At 33.1% G+C, this 17274-nt stretch overlaps 2 protein-coding genes and 1 non-coding gene across 3 annotated transcripts; all 3 read left to right on the top strand.

Moving 5' to 3' along the window:
• The first annotated feature begins 2789 nt into the window (after window positions 1–2789).
• Window positions 2790–5339, top strand: LOC130828537 (40S ribosomal protein S30). Its single transcript, XM_057694503.1, has 3 exons — window positions 2790–3022; window positions 3129–3266; window positions 5150–5339. The coding sequence occupies exons 1-3, from the start codon at window positions 3019–3021 to the stop codon at window positions 5194–5196; spliced, it is 189 nt and encodes a 62-aa protein (XP_057550486.1). The 5' UTR covers window positions 2790–3018; the 3' UTR covers window positions 5197–5339.
• Window positions 3672–3796, top strand: LOC130801176 (small nucleolar RNA snoR86). The gene has a single exon (XR_009039525.1). It is a non-coding gene; the product is annotated as a small nucleolar RNA snoR86 (small nucleolar RNA).
• Window positions 5340–8754: 3415 nt separating the features above from the next.
• Window positions 8755–13697, top strand: LOC130828528 (cytochrome c biogenesis protein CCS1, chloroplastic). Its single transcript, XM_057694498.1, has 8 exons — window positions 8755–9325; window positions 10177–10396; window positions 10483–10594; window positions 10676–10948; window positions 11088–11353; window positions 11567–11723; window positions 11821–11904; window positions 13141–13697. Exons 1-8 carry the CDS (start codon window positions 8929–8931, stop codon window positions 13294–13296), a joined length of 1665 nt encoding a protein of 554 aa, XP_057550481.1. The 5' UTR covers window positions 8755–8928; the 3' UTR covers window positions 13297–13697.
• Window positions 13698–17274: the final 3577 nt, after the last annotated feature.

Here is a 17274-nt window from a genome sequence, read left to right as displayed (position 1 = left end):
TTGGAGAATGGGTTCGGAATGGTCCATTAATGCGATGAGGGATAAATGGTTGATGCTTAAGGGGATACTTGCGACTTAAATGCTGCTGAATGAATATATAACTGATGTTCAGGTGGGTGAGCTAACAACTCTGATGGTATGACATGGAATGTGGACAAATTGAGGGCTTTGTTTGACAATGGTACTGTGGAAGGGATACTCGCTATTCCTTTTGATTCGAAATGGAACCGCTAATAGAAGGTTTTAGGGATACAACAAAAATAGCTTCTACTCAGTGAAGTCTGGTTATTGGTTAGGTATCTTGGGGGTTCCACGAGGAGCTCCTAATGAGGCTACTAGGGCTAAATAAAGTTTGATCTAAACCGTAAATCAAACTGGAATTTTAGTAATTGGTCTGGTCTATGGTTTAAATGGTCTGGTCTGTTTTTTTTCCGAATTAAGTTACGGTTTACGGTTTAGTCTCGGTTTTTTATTTTCCAGACTAGACAGGACCGCAAACCAAACTATGGTCAAAAATCATAATTTTTTATATAAAAAATTAAGTTGCTACCTATATATTTCAAGATGTAGTTATTTTTATATAGTAATATATAGTATAATGATGTTGATGTTAACAACTAATTACAAATTATTATATTGATAGATCGTAGGTGTGAAATATTTGCATAAATACATGTATTAATTTGGATAAAAATATAAAAATAAAAAATCTTAGACCAAACCAGACTAAACCGTTGTAAAACGGTTTGGTCCGGTCCGGTCTGAAAAATTTTCGGATAAAATTTTTTGGTTTGGTCTGATTTTAGTATCAGACCAGACCAAACAGAACCGAATCGTGTTCACTCTTAGAGGCTACGATTGATAACAGTAACATGTGGAAGGTGATTTGGCAGTCAAATGGGCCCCCAAAATTGAGTCATTTTCTTTGGAGAGCTTGCAAGAACTCTCATCCTATTAATGCAGTGCGTCACTATTTCCTCTCCTATATGTTCTAGGTGTAATGAAGGCCTTGAGTCTATTTGCCATGCCCTTTTTGATTGCAATAAAGTGTGTGAAATATAGAAATCACACCCTTACTTTGACTCTGTACAAGCAGCCCCGCGTGTTTCCTCTGTGGATTGCTTCTTATGGCTTCTTTCTCACTCATCCACAAATGGTTTTGAATCTATATGTGCATCTATGCGTGTGCTGGTTTGCTAGGATTAAAAAGGGGATGGAAGGCTCTCAAAGTACCATTGAACTTTTCACAACTTATGTGAAGATGCTCAAGGAATACCAAATCTATGTTGATAAGGTATTTTCTTATCGATCTCCTACCTGATAACCTTCACAAAATTGGTGTGCTTGTAACACCCGAATATGGTGGCCTCTTCACTGGTTTAGTACTCCAGTGTGTTAGTTTTTCCCGAAGGTAGGACCTGAGAGGGTCAGCTGGAGGGGGCATGAGCTCATACTTTGCCATGGGCGTCGGGTGGGCGATAACGCCCTTGGCCGTGTCACTATGCCATTAATAGAGAAAAGATTCACTACCCTTGAATGTACTTCGAGAAATTAGCAGTTTGAAAGAGAAATTATGAGTAAAATAGAGGTGTTTAGACAGATGAGTAGACTCGCTATTGCCATACTATATCGTTGTCTATAGTTTTGTTCAATGACTCTAATTGTTATAAGTTCATTAATTACTGACGTGTATGAGTTTGTTGTTATTTGCTCATGACTCTCTATGATTTTCCTGCTATGACACATCTGACTATGGTCATTATGTTGAGCAGCAGGAGGATCATAGCTTGACATGACAGGTATAGGAGCTTTTTTTGCTTTGCATTGGGGGAGAGAGCGGAGTACGGTCGTAACAATTGTGTACAAATTGTCTAATGCTTCTAGCTTCTATATTACATGTAAAGTTTTCTTTTGGGATTGTATAATTTCTTTTGTATAGAGCCATGTGACTCCTTGTATGATCCATAGTTTAGCTGCGTAGTTTTTTTGGATGTATAGAAGTGAGAATACTCCTTTAGTATTCATCAGATCGATGCGTTAACACTGGAACCACGATTCTCGTTAGAGTTGATGATTTGTGAAGCCGACGATGATTTTTTCTGTCGCGGCGTATTCTTGAAGGCATTAAAGGCCTTAGATTAATTTAGTTATGTTATCCATTTATATATTCTTGTCACATCCTCAGTTTTCGGCAGAGATGTTGCCGAAATTTCCACCTACTTACCTTTTCAATTAATCTCTAGCGTCTATTTTAATTATTTTTTTTCTTTCTTTTCCTTTTCTTTTTATGTAACACCCAAATTTTCTCCATTCCTTCACGATTCAGGTTTCGTTTAAGGGGTTGGAAATTCAGGGATGTTACAGTGCTTCTCAAAAAGGCTGGGTAAAAATTAATTGTGATGCACATGTTAGGGCTGACATGTTGAGAGAGGTAGGAGTGGCTGCTCGAGACAATAATGGCATGGTTCCGTTCACCAGTACAAAGAGATTTATAGTTTTTTTGGAGTGTGGAAGTTACTGAGCTTGCAGCTGCCTGTTACGATTAAGAGATGACTCGCAGATTCGAAGTGGACAACGTTCACTTGGAAGGGGACTCTTTGAATGTGATGTATAAGAAGGAGAAGGGAATAGCTCCTATTCATTCTCTATTTGATCATGTTTTTGATTTGTGTTTGCACTTTAATAATTTTAACTATAGCTTTGTTCGTATGAAGGGGGACACTATAGCTCACATCACATGGTTGCTAGACTAAATACGGATTACGCCCATAAAAAGATTTGTATGAACCCTTTTTATCCTAGGCTACGGGCGATGGTAAAACTTGATTTAATCTAATTGTTACATGTTTTACTTAAAAAAAAAAAAGTAAATAAATAAAACCTAATATATTTTCACCCTGTCTTTTAAACTCGCACATCTATCATATCCAAAAACCTAACACCTATACCGGCGCATCCAAGGAGGAAAAGGAGTGAGAAACCCTAGAAGCAAGCAGCAGTCGAGAAGCAAGAACAGCCATGGGTATATTCATCTTTCTTCTTCTTGTAGCTAGAGCATTTGTTTGCTTTCCATTTCCTTAATCGATTATTTTATGGTTGAATAAGTAGTGATGATTATGAATGTGTAGGTAAGGTTCATGGATCATTGGCTCGTGCCGGAAAGGTGAGAGGGCAAACCCCAAAAGTTGCCAAGCAAGACAAGAAGAAGAAGCCCCGTGGTCGTGCTCACAAGCGTATGCAATACAATCGCCGTTTCGTTACTGCTGGTACACCTTTTTCTCCTCTTTTTAGGGCAATTTTCTGTTTTTCAATTTTCTGATCAATAACTAATACTATTGTGGATTTCTTTTAAAATTGGAATTGAAAGATTCAGATCTGCAGAATAATATTGGCAGCAAATGTGTTTATAAGTTAATTGTATAATGGAGTTTTTTCGTTACTTGTATCGAAGTTGTTTAGAGAAAAATTGCAGGTTTTATTGGGTGGTATGTGTATTTTAGCTGTTGGGAATTAATATTGCACTTGAGTAGGGCCTTAGTATTACAATGGGAAAATAAATTTGATTGAAAGCCCCACAAATCAAACAAATAATTTTTCAAATAGGTTGGAAAAAGATATTCGGATTCATGGATGAGTGATTGTTGCGTGTGGTGGAAAATTGCCAATTTGCAGAGCAAGGTTATCAAATTGGAATGATGCAATCTTGCATTGAAGGTTGGCTATAAAAACATGGCGATTCTCCGTGCCTTTCGAACTTTCCTTATATCGATTGTGGCCTCGAACAAATTGCTACATGTTTTATCTTTTGCTTTTTTGTCCATGTTGGACACACATTTGTTGCTTGCCATGGCTGACATTTTAGTAGTGTATGTCGTTGAACTCTTACGTTACCCAAACGCAAATCTAAGTGTCGGTGAACACCTGGAAATTTGGGACTTGAGACATTCTCCCAATTTGGTTGACGGGCACAACAATATTTGTTTTCTGTATATGACAACAAGTATAGTACGACTATATTCATTTAAAAAAAATTCATTGAATTAAAATTTTGAAATTTAATTTGTTGTGTTACTTGAAATTTGAAAGTTTCAAAGCCTAAATAGAGCAATGTTTCTGCTCGTTTACATTAAAATAAATTATAAAGCAAAAAAATAAAGACAACCAGGTAGGTTTGTTAAACTGTTTGGGCTGAGTCTGACATGTCTCTTGTGAGTTGTGTACGTGTCGTGTTGACATGGCTGCAGCGGCTAAATGCGTCATATTTGGGTTACATAGGTTGAACCTTTTGTCTTCTATTGCTTTTATTCCAAACTTATTGTCATTTGTCCCAAGAGTGTTAAGTTTCCTACAGAAGTTCTAAATTAGCATTGTTGTGGACCTGAACTGAAGAAAGCTTTAGTAATATTACTCACCTTTATCTCATGATGATCACTGTTTTAGCTTATTATGTACATTTTGTTCCTGAAAATTGTTGGATTGTGGCGTAAGAGACTTATAGCTAAAAGTTGTGGGTGGTTATGTACTTTGAGATGCATCATGCATGTGTTGGCTACTTTGGATAATTGCCAACTTTCCAGAACAAGGTCACGAAATATGAATGATGAACCTTGCATTGAAGGTAGGCTATGTAAAATATCAGGCAATTCTATATCTCTTTCGGACTTTGTCGTCATGGCAATTGTGCACTTGTGTGCTTGTACTTTCATATCGTTAGCTCACCTCTATAAATAGGTGCAGCAGACTGCAAATCCTATGTTAATAAATCTAGAGTTATAACTAATGTCCTACTTTCATATCGTTACTTTCATATTGTTAGTTGAGAATCTAGTTTTATATTAGGAGTAAGTTATAGCTTATGTGCTACTTTCATATCGTTAGTTCACCTCTATAACTTATGTCTTCATGATTCCATTTGGAAATCTAGAATTGACACTTATTTAATGTTTGACAAATCAATGAAATTCAATTTTTTTTTGAGCGAATTCCACCATTGTTTTAAAAGCAAGTAAAGTTTAGATCTACAATTTGAAATGAATTACTTATTTCCAAACACAATTTAAGTTCATTTTGAAATGAATGTGGTTTGCTGCCTCGTTTTTTGTTATTTCATTAAAACTGATTGGCTGATTTTGCTGCGTTTGATTTACAGTTGTAGGATTCGGGAAGAAGAGAGGGCCAAACTCATCAGAGAAGTAAGATACAATGTTATTTCCAGGATATCCATGTAGAACCTCTTATTTAATATCTGTTTAGTAATGAATGAACCTTGTCTAGATTTTGGTACCATGATATGAACAATTGTTTGATTCTAAATTTGAAGTTTTGGTTCTTACCTTCAATTTCATTTCTAGCTTTCCAAATTCAGTAGACTACAGAGCAGTATAGATATTTGCCTTCTAAGATGAGAAATTCTGCATTTTAAGGTATTTTCATATCAACGTTGCATCTTTTTTTAATTTTGTGTTTAGAAATCACTAATTTATTTTTAAATTATTATAGATTTTAATTATAAAATTAAAAATAAAGAATTTGAGGATGATAAGGATTGAGTTATATTAACGTTCTTAACTATAGCTACTTTTAAAAGTATAGCTACTCTAGCAAAAAATGGTTACACGGTGAGTTGATTTCAAAACAAAGAATTTATTATTTGATTTTCCTTTCAATTTGTATAAGTTGAACTATTTTGGTTTTAAATCTTGCGCATTTTAGGGTGAGATTATTTCCTACAACAAACAATACTTAATATAGTAAGTGTCAAATTGCCTCAAATTAGAGTTGAATTTTTTTATTTGCCAAATATTGAATTTTCAGCAATTTTAATTATGGTATAATGGTTTTCAAACACGAGAATAGTATTTATGCAATCCTATGTTATTAACAAGAAGACCAACATGTATTATTGTATTGTAATTTAAACCTAAAATTATAATAATTTAAGGCATGTATCTTAATATATACATCTCATGATCTTTTGTTGGAGTTGTGGTCTACTTTCGTCCAAAACTAGTTCCGCCTTGATTACACATAACTCGACTTATTATTAATTATTAATTATTAATTATTAATTATTAATTATTAATTAGCATCACGAATGCACTTTATAAACATGGAAATTTGACTTGTCAAACATGATCAAATAATCAAATGCAAGCCCAAAATACTTTATTAAATTTGGATTCGTTTATAAATTATAGCAGCTAAATTTGAGTCATTTATAAATTATAATTGTAAAATTCAATATTTATATTATAGTCACTATAAATCAAAAAATGCAATTATTTTAACTACTTTATAAGATTTCGGTTATAAATGACATTTAACCTTTCCTCTTCTGACCCAAGTTAGCTAAACTACCCTCCTCTTTCTCTTAATTTGCTTCTTCCTTCCTCTTTCATCCTAACTCACACTTTTCGCCCATCATGAAAATTAATCTCAAGAAGTTCAACGATTTCTGAAGTTACAATATACTCCCTCCGTTTCTTAATGTTCTCTCGTTTATTTGTTGTACAATTTTCAAAGTAATTTTTGAGTTTTAATATCTTTAAACACATTTCATAAAAAATTATAAAAAATATATAATAAAAAAGTATACTTTAAAACGAATCTAATAAGATTTCACATAGATATATTTTATAATCTATATATATCTTAAAAATCTTAATCAAATTTTTCTTTTCAAAATAAAATATTCTTAACATTAGAAAACAAAGAAAGTACTAAATAATTGAGAAATACCCGACCATAACCATAATCCTATCAACAACTAAAAAATCTAGAGTGATTAATCGGTGGGTATTTGTGATGTTATTCTTTCTATTTGTAATTCCAGATTTGTTGTGTGAATTCCGACTTGGAAGGTTTAAATTTAAATATTTTTGTAGTTATTTATACTCTATTTTATAAGATGTAGTCATATCTTCCAGAATTATGAAATGGGTTTGCTCAATTTTCTTTAATATGGGTTTCAATTCAAACTATAAGTAAGGAGCTTTGGATATGAGATTTATCAGTTTTTTTTAATCTGAAATTCAGTAGCACCATATTCCATAACATGTGATGTCACCATTCCTCAATTACTTTGAAACCGATCATAAACTAATTTGATATTACAATCTATTATTATTCTAAAGTCATTTATAATGCTGGTGACTGAAATCCAACCAAATGGTTACAATGATTGTATTTTTCGATTTATAGTGACTATGACTCATAAATACTCCTTAAACTTTGCTGTTATAGTTATAAATAACTCAAATATTACGGCTATAATTTATAAATGATTTTTAAATTTAAATAAATATCAAATGGTTGGTATTATTTTTAAAAATGTTTCTTAAAAAATAAAAAAAGTATATATTAAAATTCTATATAACGAGACAAATTAAAAAATCCTATACGAACATATTTTGACTTATAAGCACGAAAGATTATGATTTTCGGTCAAAGTACAGTTTGCGGTTTGATTTGGTCTTAAAAATGAAAAATCTAAACCAGACCGTAAAACTTAAATTTAAAAAAAAAAAACAGACCAAACTATTTAGACCGTAGAGTAAACTAAATACTAACATTACGGTTTAATCCGATTTGATTTGCGGTTTAGACCAAACTTTGTTCAGCCCTACTTATAATTTAGTTTAGGTAGTCAAATTTCTATGTCTAACACTCCAATTACAATAAAATGGAAGTTTAGTGAAAATCTAGTGAATTTTAAAGTGTTAAAAAAGTTGACCTAATTTTTAAAGAAAGAGGGTCAATTAATCTTGAAAAGTTTATAAATAAAATAGTGACATAATAAAAAAAATAACGAGAAATATTAAATATGTATAAAAAAAATTAATTGCGAATTACAATTTTGATATATTTTTTTTTTGCGAATTACAACCTTCAAATTAACTTTTTGATCACTATTTGAGTCAAGTGACCGATTTCATACGATATAACCGGTTCACCATACTTTTTTAACTTTGACTTTTCTTATTCCCCTTAGACCCACTTTTCCATTGTTAGAGACTTAGAGTAGATCAAAGCTTTGAGTTTATTTATTTTTTTTCTCATTTAATTCCATCCCTTAACATTTAACACATTTTCATCAATTTGAGTTTTATTTTTTTCTCATTCAATTTATTTTTTTTGGTAACCCTAAATTTCAATTTTGCACTTATAAATGACAAACTCCATTAATAAAAGCTCTTCAAATTGCTAAATCCCTCTTCTCTACCCTGTCCCAAATGGTTAGTTAGGCTAATTTCTGATCTTCTCATTCAATTTTTTTTTTTGTTAACCCCAAATTTCAATTCTGCCAATGGATTTTTCTTGTCTGAATACTTCAATTCTGAGGGTTTTTGTCTTTTAAAGCTGAAAGATGAGTTTGATGATGAATACAATAATCTGAGAAATTGGGATGCTAATAGTGAAACCACCTTATAAATGGAAAGGTGTGACTTGTTCTAATAATACTTATCAACCTGTAGTGTTGTCTCTTAGTCTCACAAAGACGATGAATCTTTCTGGGTCTTAGGACCTAGCATTGGCCTTATTAACCCACCTCATATTTCTTGATGTTTCTTTCATTTCATTGGGTGGGAAACTGGCCTTATTAAAAAAAATTGGAAATTGAATGAGAAAAAAAAAAAATATTAGAACTCAAATTGATGAATAAAAGTGTGGTCAATGAATAGGTTACTTGGCTTGAATAGTAATCAAAAAACTATTTTTAAAATTATAAGTCCCAAAAAAAATATTAATACTGTAATTTGCAAAAGCATTAAACATTAAAACTGTAATTCGTAATCATTCATTAAAAAAAATAAAAAAAAAATGTAAGACAACATTAAATCATGGCAAACAATGGAAAGGATAAGTAGATAACGGTTTATACGAAAAGAAGTTGTAGTAACCTCCACAAGTTGAAGAAACCCACCAAACATGAAAGCTTCAAATTCAATTTTTACAAAATCCCTTCATCTTCATCAACCCACTAACTTCAAATTCCTCCATTTTCACCACTTTCATAAAACCTACATACCCAATTTACAAAATCCCAATAAGATTACATTTTTCAGGGTTTGTTGCAAAATCAAAGTACCACAAGATAAGAACAAGCCTGTTTCCCAGAAAAATGTACTTTTTGATGGTGCTCCATCTTTGAAAGAGGATAAAAAGGAAGGTGATAATGGCGGGGAAGGTTCTCCACAACCCAAAAAGCCAACTTCTTCAATGAATAAGTTTTTGAAGAGATTACCTCAAAAGGGTTTAGCTTTCTTGTCAAATTTGCCTCTTGCTATTGGTGAAATGTTTGCCATTGCTGGCCTTATGGCACTTGGTACTTCTCTTTTTTCCCCTTCTTCTCATAAGTTTTATCGTGCTTGGTTGTTTCTTTGTTTGATGGGTTCAATTTGGAACTGGGGGTGTTTTATTTTTTAATTTAGTTACTAGGCTAAAGCAAGATTCTGGGGGGTGTTCCATGATATTTGATTGTAAAATTATATGTTTTCTGTGATTTTGTTGCTTGGTTTGATCATTCTACTTGTTTTTTGTAGTTTCATGGGATTTTGCATTATAGTCTCTCTGGATATGTACGAGAATACATTACATTTGCACTAGGCATGGTTGAATGGAAAGAGTGGAGTGTTGTCATCTGTGACGAATGATAAATCATAAGTTAAACTTTTCATTCTTGTAGTTGACCCATCTTTTGGGTTTAAAGTTTTGGCATTGTTGTTGTATATTGTTCATTTAGTTGCAAATTATTTCGTAGATTCAATGTGGAACTCGAGGGTGTTTAATTTTGATATTAATGATATTGATTGAAATTTAGATTTCTACTACTATCTATATGTTTTCTATGGCAGTATGTTGCTGGGTTTGATCATTTCAATTTTTATGGATTTTGTCTTAGCCTCTTCGGATAAGTAGTAGAATATATTGCACTAGGTAGGGTTGAATGGTAACAGATGATTGGTGTCATCTGTGATGATTGACGAACTCATATGTGAAACCGATCTTTTGGGATCAAGGCTTTGGTATTGGTGTTGAATGTTGTTCACTTAGTGGCAAATCATGTAAAATTGTACCCACTCCGGTTCCTTATGCTTTAGCAATTGCCTAATGTATAAGGACAGAATAGGGGAAATATGTTATTTGGGACATAAGTGTAGTGAATCTGTACTGCAGGGACTGCCATTGAACAAGGTGAGGCTCCTGATTTTTATTTTCAAAAGTACCCAGAAGATCATCCTCTGCTCGGATTCTTTACTTGGAGGTGGGTTCTAACACCTGGGTTCGACCACATGTTCTCATCGCCAATATTTCTTGGATCCTTGGGGCTTTTGGCGGCATCTTTAATGGCATGTACTTACACTACCCAGATTCCCCTGGTTAAGGTCGCACGAAGGTCTAATAATTTGATTCTTTAAATTTACTGTTGTTCGAAGCCAACTTAGATATAAATATATTAAAGTGTATGTGTACTTTTGACAGATGGGGTTTCTTAAAGTCTGCAGAGACTATTTGCAAGCAGGACTTTGCAGAAAAACTTCCCAGAGCTTCTGTTCAAGATTTGGGTGTTGTTCTTATGGGAGCTGGATATGAGGTACATTACTGCAAGTTTTACGTTTGCAAGAATCGGTTCAGCGTCTCTTCTTATAATGTTAGTGGAATATTGTTGCTGTAGGTGTTCTTGAAAGGACCATATTTGTATGCTTTTAAGGGCCTGGCTGGGCGTTATGCCCCGATTGGAGTTCACCTGGCTATGCTACTGATAATGGTTGGAGCAACTCTTAGTGCCACCGGGAGCTTCAGAGGCTCCGTTACTGTTCCTCAAGGACTAAATTTTGTTGTGGGCGATGTGCTTAGTCCAAGTGGATTCCTCTCGAATCCAACTGAAACTTTCAATACAGAGGTCCATGTAAATAGATTTACTATGGACTATTATGAGACCGGAGAGGTTGGTAAGACTTTTCATCTCCTTTCAAATCCTTTCCATCGTGATGCTATCTTTGCTGCACCATCGAAACACTTCACTACCTTTCTGCTAAGTGCTTTGTAGGAGATTATTTGATTCTATATGTCTTGTATTTATACAGGTATCTCAATATCACACCGATCTTTCTCTATATGATCTTAACGGGAAGGAGGTGATCAGGAAAACAATAAGTGTGAATGACCCTTTGAGATATGGTGGAATTACCATCTACCAAACAGATTGGGGCTTCTCAGCTTTGCAGATTCTCAAAGACGATGAAGGCCCTTTTAATTTGGCTATGGCTCCTCTGAAGCTGAATGGTGACAAAAAGCTTTTTGGAGCTTTTCTACCAGTTGGAAATGACGATTCTCAGAATGTAAAGGGAATGTGAGTACTTAGTTGCTTTATATGCAAAGTATCACAAAACCATATTTTCTTATTGTGTAGCAAAATTATGTCATGTTTCTAGCATCAGGTTCCTTTGAGATTCTTAAAATTTACAAGAAGCACTTTTACATCGCAATCTTTTGATATAAAAATCACGTGTACCAAAAGTCTACATCTACTATTTGGAAATTTTTATATTATTTGTTTATGCAGATCAATGCTTGCTCGTGACCTACAATCAATTGTGTTGTATGATCAAGAAGGGAAATTTGTTGGGGTTCGACGGCCAAATTCAAACCTTCCAATTGAAATTGATGGCATAAAGATAGTAATTCAAGATGCCATAGGAAGTACGGGCCTTGAACTAAAGGTTACTAATTCGATTAACCATTTTTGTGAACTTGTTATTTATTCTTAAAATCTTGTTTCTTTACGTCTTGGCTAATCTGCACTTCATTAATACTCAGACTGACCCTGGAGTGCCCATTGTATATGCTGGATTTGGTTTCCTAATGCTCACAACATGCATAAGCTTTTTATCTCATGCACAGGTAGTTTTCTGAGCTGTTAATATATTGTTCTTGATGATTCTTGTGAGCTCTCAAAAAATGGAGGTATTGACATTCTTTTAGCCCTACTTCACATCCGCGTAAACGCTTTAAGTCCATACAACTATTAAAATGACTCATTTAATTATGTGCACTTCTTGTTATGGGACTTTGCATTAATGTTTGCTACTAAGGCCATGTTTGGATTGGGTGTAAATATTTAAGGGGTGAAAAAAAGACAAAGTAAGAAAATGAATTTGATAAATGAGAAATTAGTGAAATTTGATTGTTGTAGAGGTGGAAGAATGGTTGCAAAGTGAAGAAAAATGAAGGGAGCTCTCAATTTTGTGGGGTAATATTTATCCTATGGGAGGGTGGGGGAATGTATTATCTCCATAATAGGGGAAATCATCTTCTTTTTCCTTTATTATTATTTTTATTACAGGTTCATTTTACCTTCTTCACAACTATCTCAACTACTTCAAATGTATCTCTATTTGCTTTCATTTCATCAGTTTGACATTATTTCTCACTTTAAATATTTACACCCAATCTAAGCATGCCCTAAGGGTCAATCATAAACTACTTCTTTGTTATCACTAACAAGGATAATGTTGCGTACATTGACCCTTTTTACCCTTCCAAGTTCCAACCCCCACTTGGGTGGGAGTCATTTAATGGCATTAGGGTAATGAAATGTTGTTGACAAAAAGATTAAATGGTGTAAATTTTTTCCCTTGAAGAACTTCAGTAGAAGAAAGGGGCACCAGTTTCGTAATTGTTAGGTCTTATAGCATAATGCCATACATATATTACCTGCTTCCTTGATCAATTGCTGTCTACTGCCCAAGATTAAAGTGGTTTTTTTTTGTATCTTGTAGTGAGTTAATGACCTTAAAAAATACACAAATTCTCAAATGAGACGGTCTCACGGTGTATCTCTATTAGGTTGCCCGATATAAAGTGATCACTTAGTCATAACTCATAACCTTAAAGTCATCACCTACTGGTTTAAAATGATCATTCAGTCATAACCTTAAAGTAATCAAATAAAGAAATGAGCTAACTATATGGACTCGTCTCATGATGACATGGTCTCATATAAGACTTGCTGGAAAAAATATAATGAAGTACTGCATACCTACTGATTTACTTTGTTTATTCATTATTGAATCTGCTGGTCACCTTTTATTTTACGCTACTGATCCATGTTTGGGTTGGTTTGCAAATATTCTCAAGATATGGGCTTTACAAGACGGAACAACAGTGGTAGTTGGTGGAAAAACAAATCGTGCAAAGGGAGAATTCCCAGCTGAAATGAACCGCTTGCTTGATCGAGTTCCAGAATTATTAGAAAAAATCCAAAACAATCCATCTGATAGCATAAGTGGGTAGCTTGTGATTCAAGTGAAGTAATCAGCATGAACAATGGAACATGAGGTAATTTGGGGAATAAAAGAAAATCCCGAGCTCAATATGATTCACAGTATACCAGTTACATGCAGTAAGAGTACACCTGCAACTTGACATATATACAAAAAGTCGAAACATTTGCGATCTCATTGATGACTTCGGTCCATATAGAGCTTTAGCAATTCTTTGAGAGTGTATACTGTGATTTTTGAAGCTTAAGCAGGAAGTCGTCTTGTTTAATTTCAATTCTCTTCCTGATATATGTTAATATAGTACTCATACCAAAAATCTGTAAGTTGTATGTATAAGTGAAAGAACTCGTATATATACACAAAATTTGTTTTTCTATTATACAAATTTACTCGTCATTTCTTTTGGTGTAACTTTATTAATCTGTGTGTTACGCTCACAAAAATGCCTATTTTAATACTCTGCTCTTCAAGTTCTTTTCGTTTTGTTTTGCTCCTTTCCTAATGTCATAGCGCAAGGGGGAGGAAAGGCTACAAGTCGCCCAGTGGTAAGTTAGTTTCTACGATTTTAATCTCACTTGTATAGCCATGTATATACCGTCCTATGCAACAGTTTGTGCTTACACTTATAACTTTAGTGGTAAACTGGTATGTCTGATGCACATTGCACAATGTGTCATTGAACCAGTTCTTGTATCCTGGCTTCATTACCGCCATCTTTGTGCTTCGATGATGAATAATATATTGATTCCTAATTATGAATCGATGCTATCTTATTCTTGATCCACATTCACATCTGTATCTGGATGTGTGATAGCTATGGTGAGTACTAACCGACTCTTACTGTTCATAACCTCACACGGAGATCTTTACGTGGACGCTTAGTGAAAATGAAGTGGGATTTGTGATCTGAAATTTTTTCGAATTCTTGTGCAGTTATAAGCTTGGATCTGAAATTCAAGAACAGCAATGAGACTGGAGAGCTATCAAATTTCGAAAGGACGAACTGATGTGCATTGTTCAGAACAACACTGCCTCAAAACAGGAAAAAAGGAGTAACCAAGGCTAATATTAAACTTTCTCTTGACATTCATGGTTAGTCCTCATTGATCAATCTTAAATTTTCACTATCTCAAGCTCATCAAGTGGTCTATATATATACGCAACCTTATCCTTGTATAAACAAAGAGATTTTATTGATACATAGAAGTAACTTGCATCTCGCTTTAGCCTATGTGCACGGTACTGTGAGAAATTTATTTGTTTTTGGTGTATGGTTGAAAGCTTGAAATTAAGCTTTTAGACAACAATTGAATATCGACTTTTATAGTAATTAAAGTAATTAATATTTTTTTTTTCTAATAAAATTCCGAAGTTAATTTTCACATTCTCTCAATATATCTATAATTAAAAAAATGTTAGTGGGTATTTTTTCGAAAAACAAATTTAAATTTATAGTAATCCTCAAAAACTAAAAATTAAAGTGAATTCTGTCTGACAGATTTGACTTCCCCACTTAAAAAAGGTATTATATTTGTAAAATATAGTACCAACTACCAAGTGCTCTAATGAAGTAGATAGTATGTAATTTTCTAAAAGATGTTCTTTTATGTTTTTTTTTTTTTAAAAATGATTCTTATATGTTATTTTGACATTTGTTATTTTTATAAAGAATTTTTTTTATTTATATTCAATTATTTTAGTCAAATTTAACCCTTTTTTTATTATAAAATCTCGTTATTTTATTATTATATCCCTATATATTTCCACTTTCAATTAAAATCAATATAAATTATCTAATATACAAAAAATCATATTTATATTTTATTTATTTTCATTATATTTTATTTGTGGTCCCTACATGGCTCCATGTTCCTCACTTACTGTCATAATCCATATAAAATATTTTCATCATTTACCTTATCATTACTCCGATAATAAAAAGTTTATGATAACTAGATAATAATGTACATCCATGAGTGTTGTTGAAGCATTGAATTTATATGTTTTTATGTTATAAACTTTGATCAAAAAAAGATTCAAGTTGTTGATAATAGAAATTATACATGAGTGAGGTCAAGCAAAGTTTGATATGTGGGATAATGTCTTGGTAAGTAACGAAATAATATAATTTTGCATAGTTGTGTACATATTGGAATTTTGAGGGTATATATCACATTTTTGTTGGTTATTTTTTGTTGCTCCATTGTAACACGCCCTGTTGGTTACATCTTATTCAAGCATAAACACATTCATATCAAAATTTGTGTGTTTATGTTCACATAGCCCTGCTACTGATTTTTATGTTACATCTTATCCAAGCATAAACACATTCATATTAAAATTATACGCCCTGTTGGTTTTTATGTTCACGTACAACACCTGTTAGCAGATTGTTCCTTAAAATTGTACATAATAAGCTGATTTTAATTTGAATGCAACAATGATATTTGAAAAACTGTTAAAAGTGTATTCTTGTGTTTTGTTTGATTAAAAGATATTCAACTAATATCTTTTATTTTCTAGGCGGAATCTTTGTGTAAAGTTTTGAAGTTTTTCAAGCATCCAAGTAAGAAGGATGTGTCCTCTTTTGATATGGAAAGGATTCCGTTCGAGGGTGAAACAAATGCAAATGTTGATTGTTCCATTTTTGGTTGTGGAGTGAATAGTATGGATGTGAGAGATAATGTGGAACATACCCAAGTAAATGACAATTACAAGTGTAGAGTTTAATAATGTTAAGTATTTTGAGGCTTCAATGGATTGTTTGTGTTCTTGTAAAATGTTCGAGTCCATGGGAATGTTGTGTCGTCATGCTCTTTTTACATTAAAAGGGAAAAATATGAAAAAAAATCCCTAAGCAATACCTGTTGAATCAATGGAGCAAAAATGCAATGAAATTGCCAATATTTGAAAATTTTGGCAAATGTTTGAATGAATCTGCCGATAGGGATTAGAAAATACAGTTACTTGGCCATTTGTGGAGTAAATTTTTTTTTTTTTTTAAGTCGCTGTTAGTAACAACAACTTTGGGCTTAAAAATTTTTTTTTAAGTCGCTGTTTTGGGCTTTTAATTTTTTTTTTCACTATCGCTGTTACTAACAGTGACTCTTCCCGAGGCTTGACTTGGATGTACGGACGCTTATTTTGGAAAATAAGTTTTCACGGAGCTTATTTTGGGAAAAAAGTTGTTAAATTGTCTTACTTTTTTCAAATTTTCGCATAATGATGGTACCTCTATGCATATACATGAGAACATGTAAAGCCATATTGAATTGTTTGTTGGTTCAAATGAAATAGAGATCGATATCCTCAATCCCCCTAAGTCTTCGAACAAAGGAAGTGGTACTGGAAAAAGGAAAAAGAGTGATTGAGATATTGCAATTGAAATCTAGAAAAAATCTCAGACTATGTCGAACTTGTGAACAATATGGAACACATGATAGTCGAAAGAAAAAATCTTGCCAAGGTGATAAGTAAATTTTTGTTTTGATTATTTATAAATTATATCAAATGCATATAATATGTTTTGATTATTTTTGTTTTGTGCTAGATGCAAATAAGAGAAATAAAGATTTAACATGTTAAGGAACCAACTCAACCAAAAGCTTAAGCTAATGGTTGAAGCCCCATGATATGTTATATACTTTAACACGCCCCCTCACACGAGAGCCCTTTGGGCTAGAAGTGTGGATGCAACACATGTTCTCCTCATACATGGTGCTCAATATTCCACTTTGAATGAGGGGTGGTTGAGATTCGAACCCGTGACCTTTTGTCACATTGGCTTCTGATACCATGTCAAGGAACCAACTCAACCAAAAGCTTAAGCTAATGGTTGAAGCCCCAGGATATGTTATATACTCTAACTAACATGACAAATAAATAGGTATAAACTGTAATTTGTGCTACTATGTCAAATTATACACCTATTTTTTTCAACTTTAGTATCCCTCTTTTGAAAAATATGTAACACGATTAAAAACTGCAA

This window comes from Amaranthus tricolor, chromosome 1, assembly GCF_026212465.1.
Source record: "Amaranthus tricolor cultivar Red isolate AtriRed21 chromosome 1, ASM2621246v1, whole genome shotgun sequence".
NCBI lineage: Eukaryota > Viridiplantae > Streptophyta > Magnoliopsida > Caryophyllales > Amaranthaceae > Amaranthus > Amaranthus tricolor.
Note: the sequence above shows the minus strand (reverse complement) of the source record. Positions and strands in the feature narration are given on the sequence as shown.

Coding starts and splice junctions, on each gene's coding strand:
- LOC130828537 (XM_057694503.1), top strand. Junction 3,267..5,149: donor TCGCCGTTTCGTTACTGCTG/GTACACCTTTTT, acceptor TTTGATTTACAG/TTGTAGGATTCGGGAAGAAG.
- LOC130828528 (XM_057694498.1), top strand. CDS start 8,929: ATGAAAGCTTCAAATTCAATTTTTACAAAATCCCTTCATCTTCATCAA. Junction 9,326..10,176: donor TGCTGGCCTTATGGCACTTG/GTACTTCTCTTT, acceptor TCTGTACTGCAG/GGACTGCCATTGAACAAGGT. Junction 10,949..11,087: donor ACTATTATGAGACCGGAGAG/GTTGGTAAGACT, acceptor GTATTTATACAG/GTATCTCAATATCACACCGA.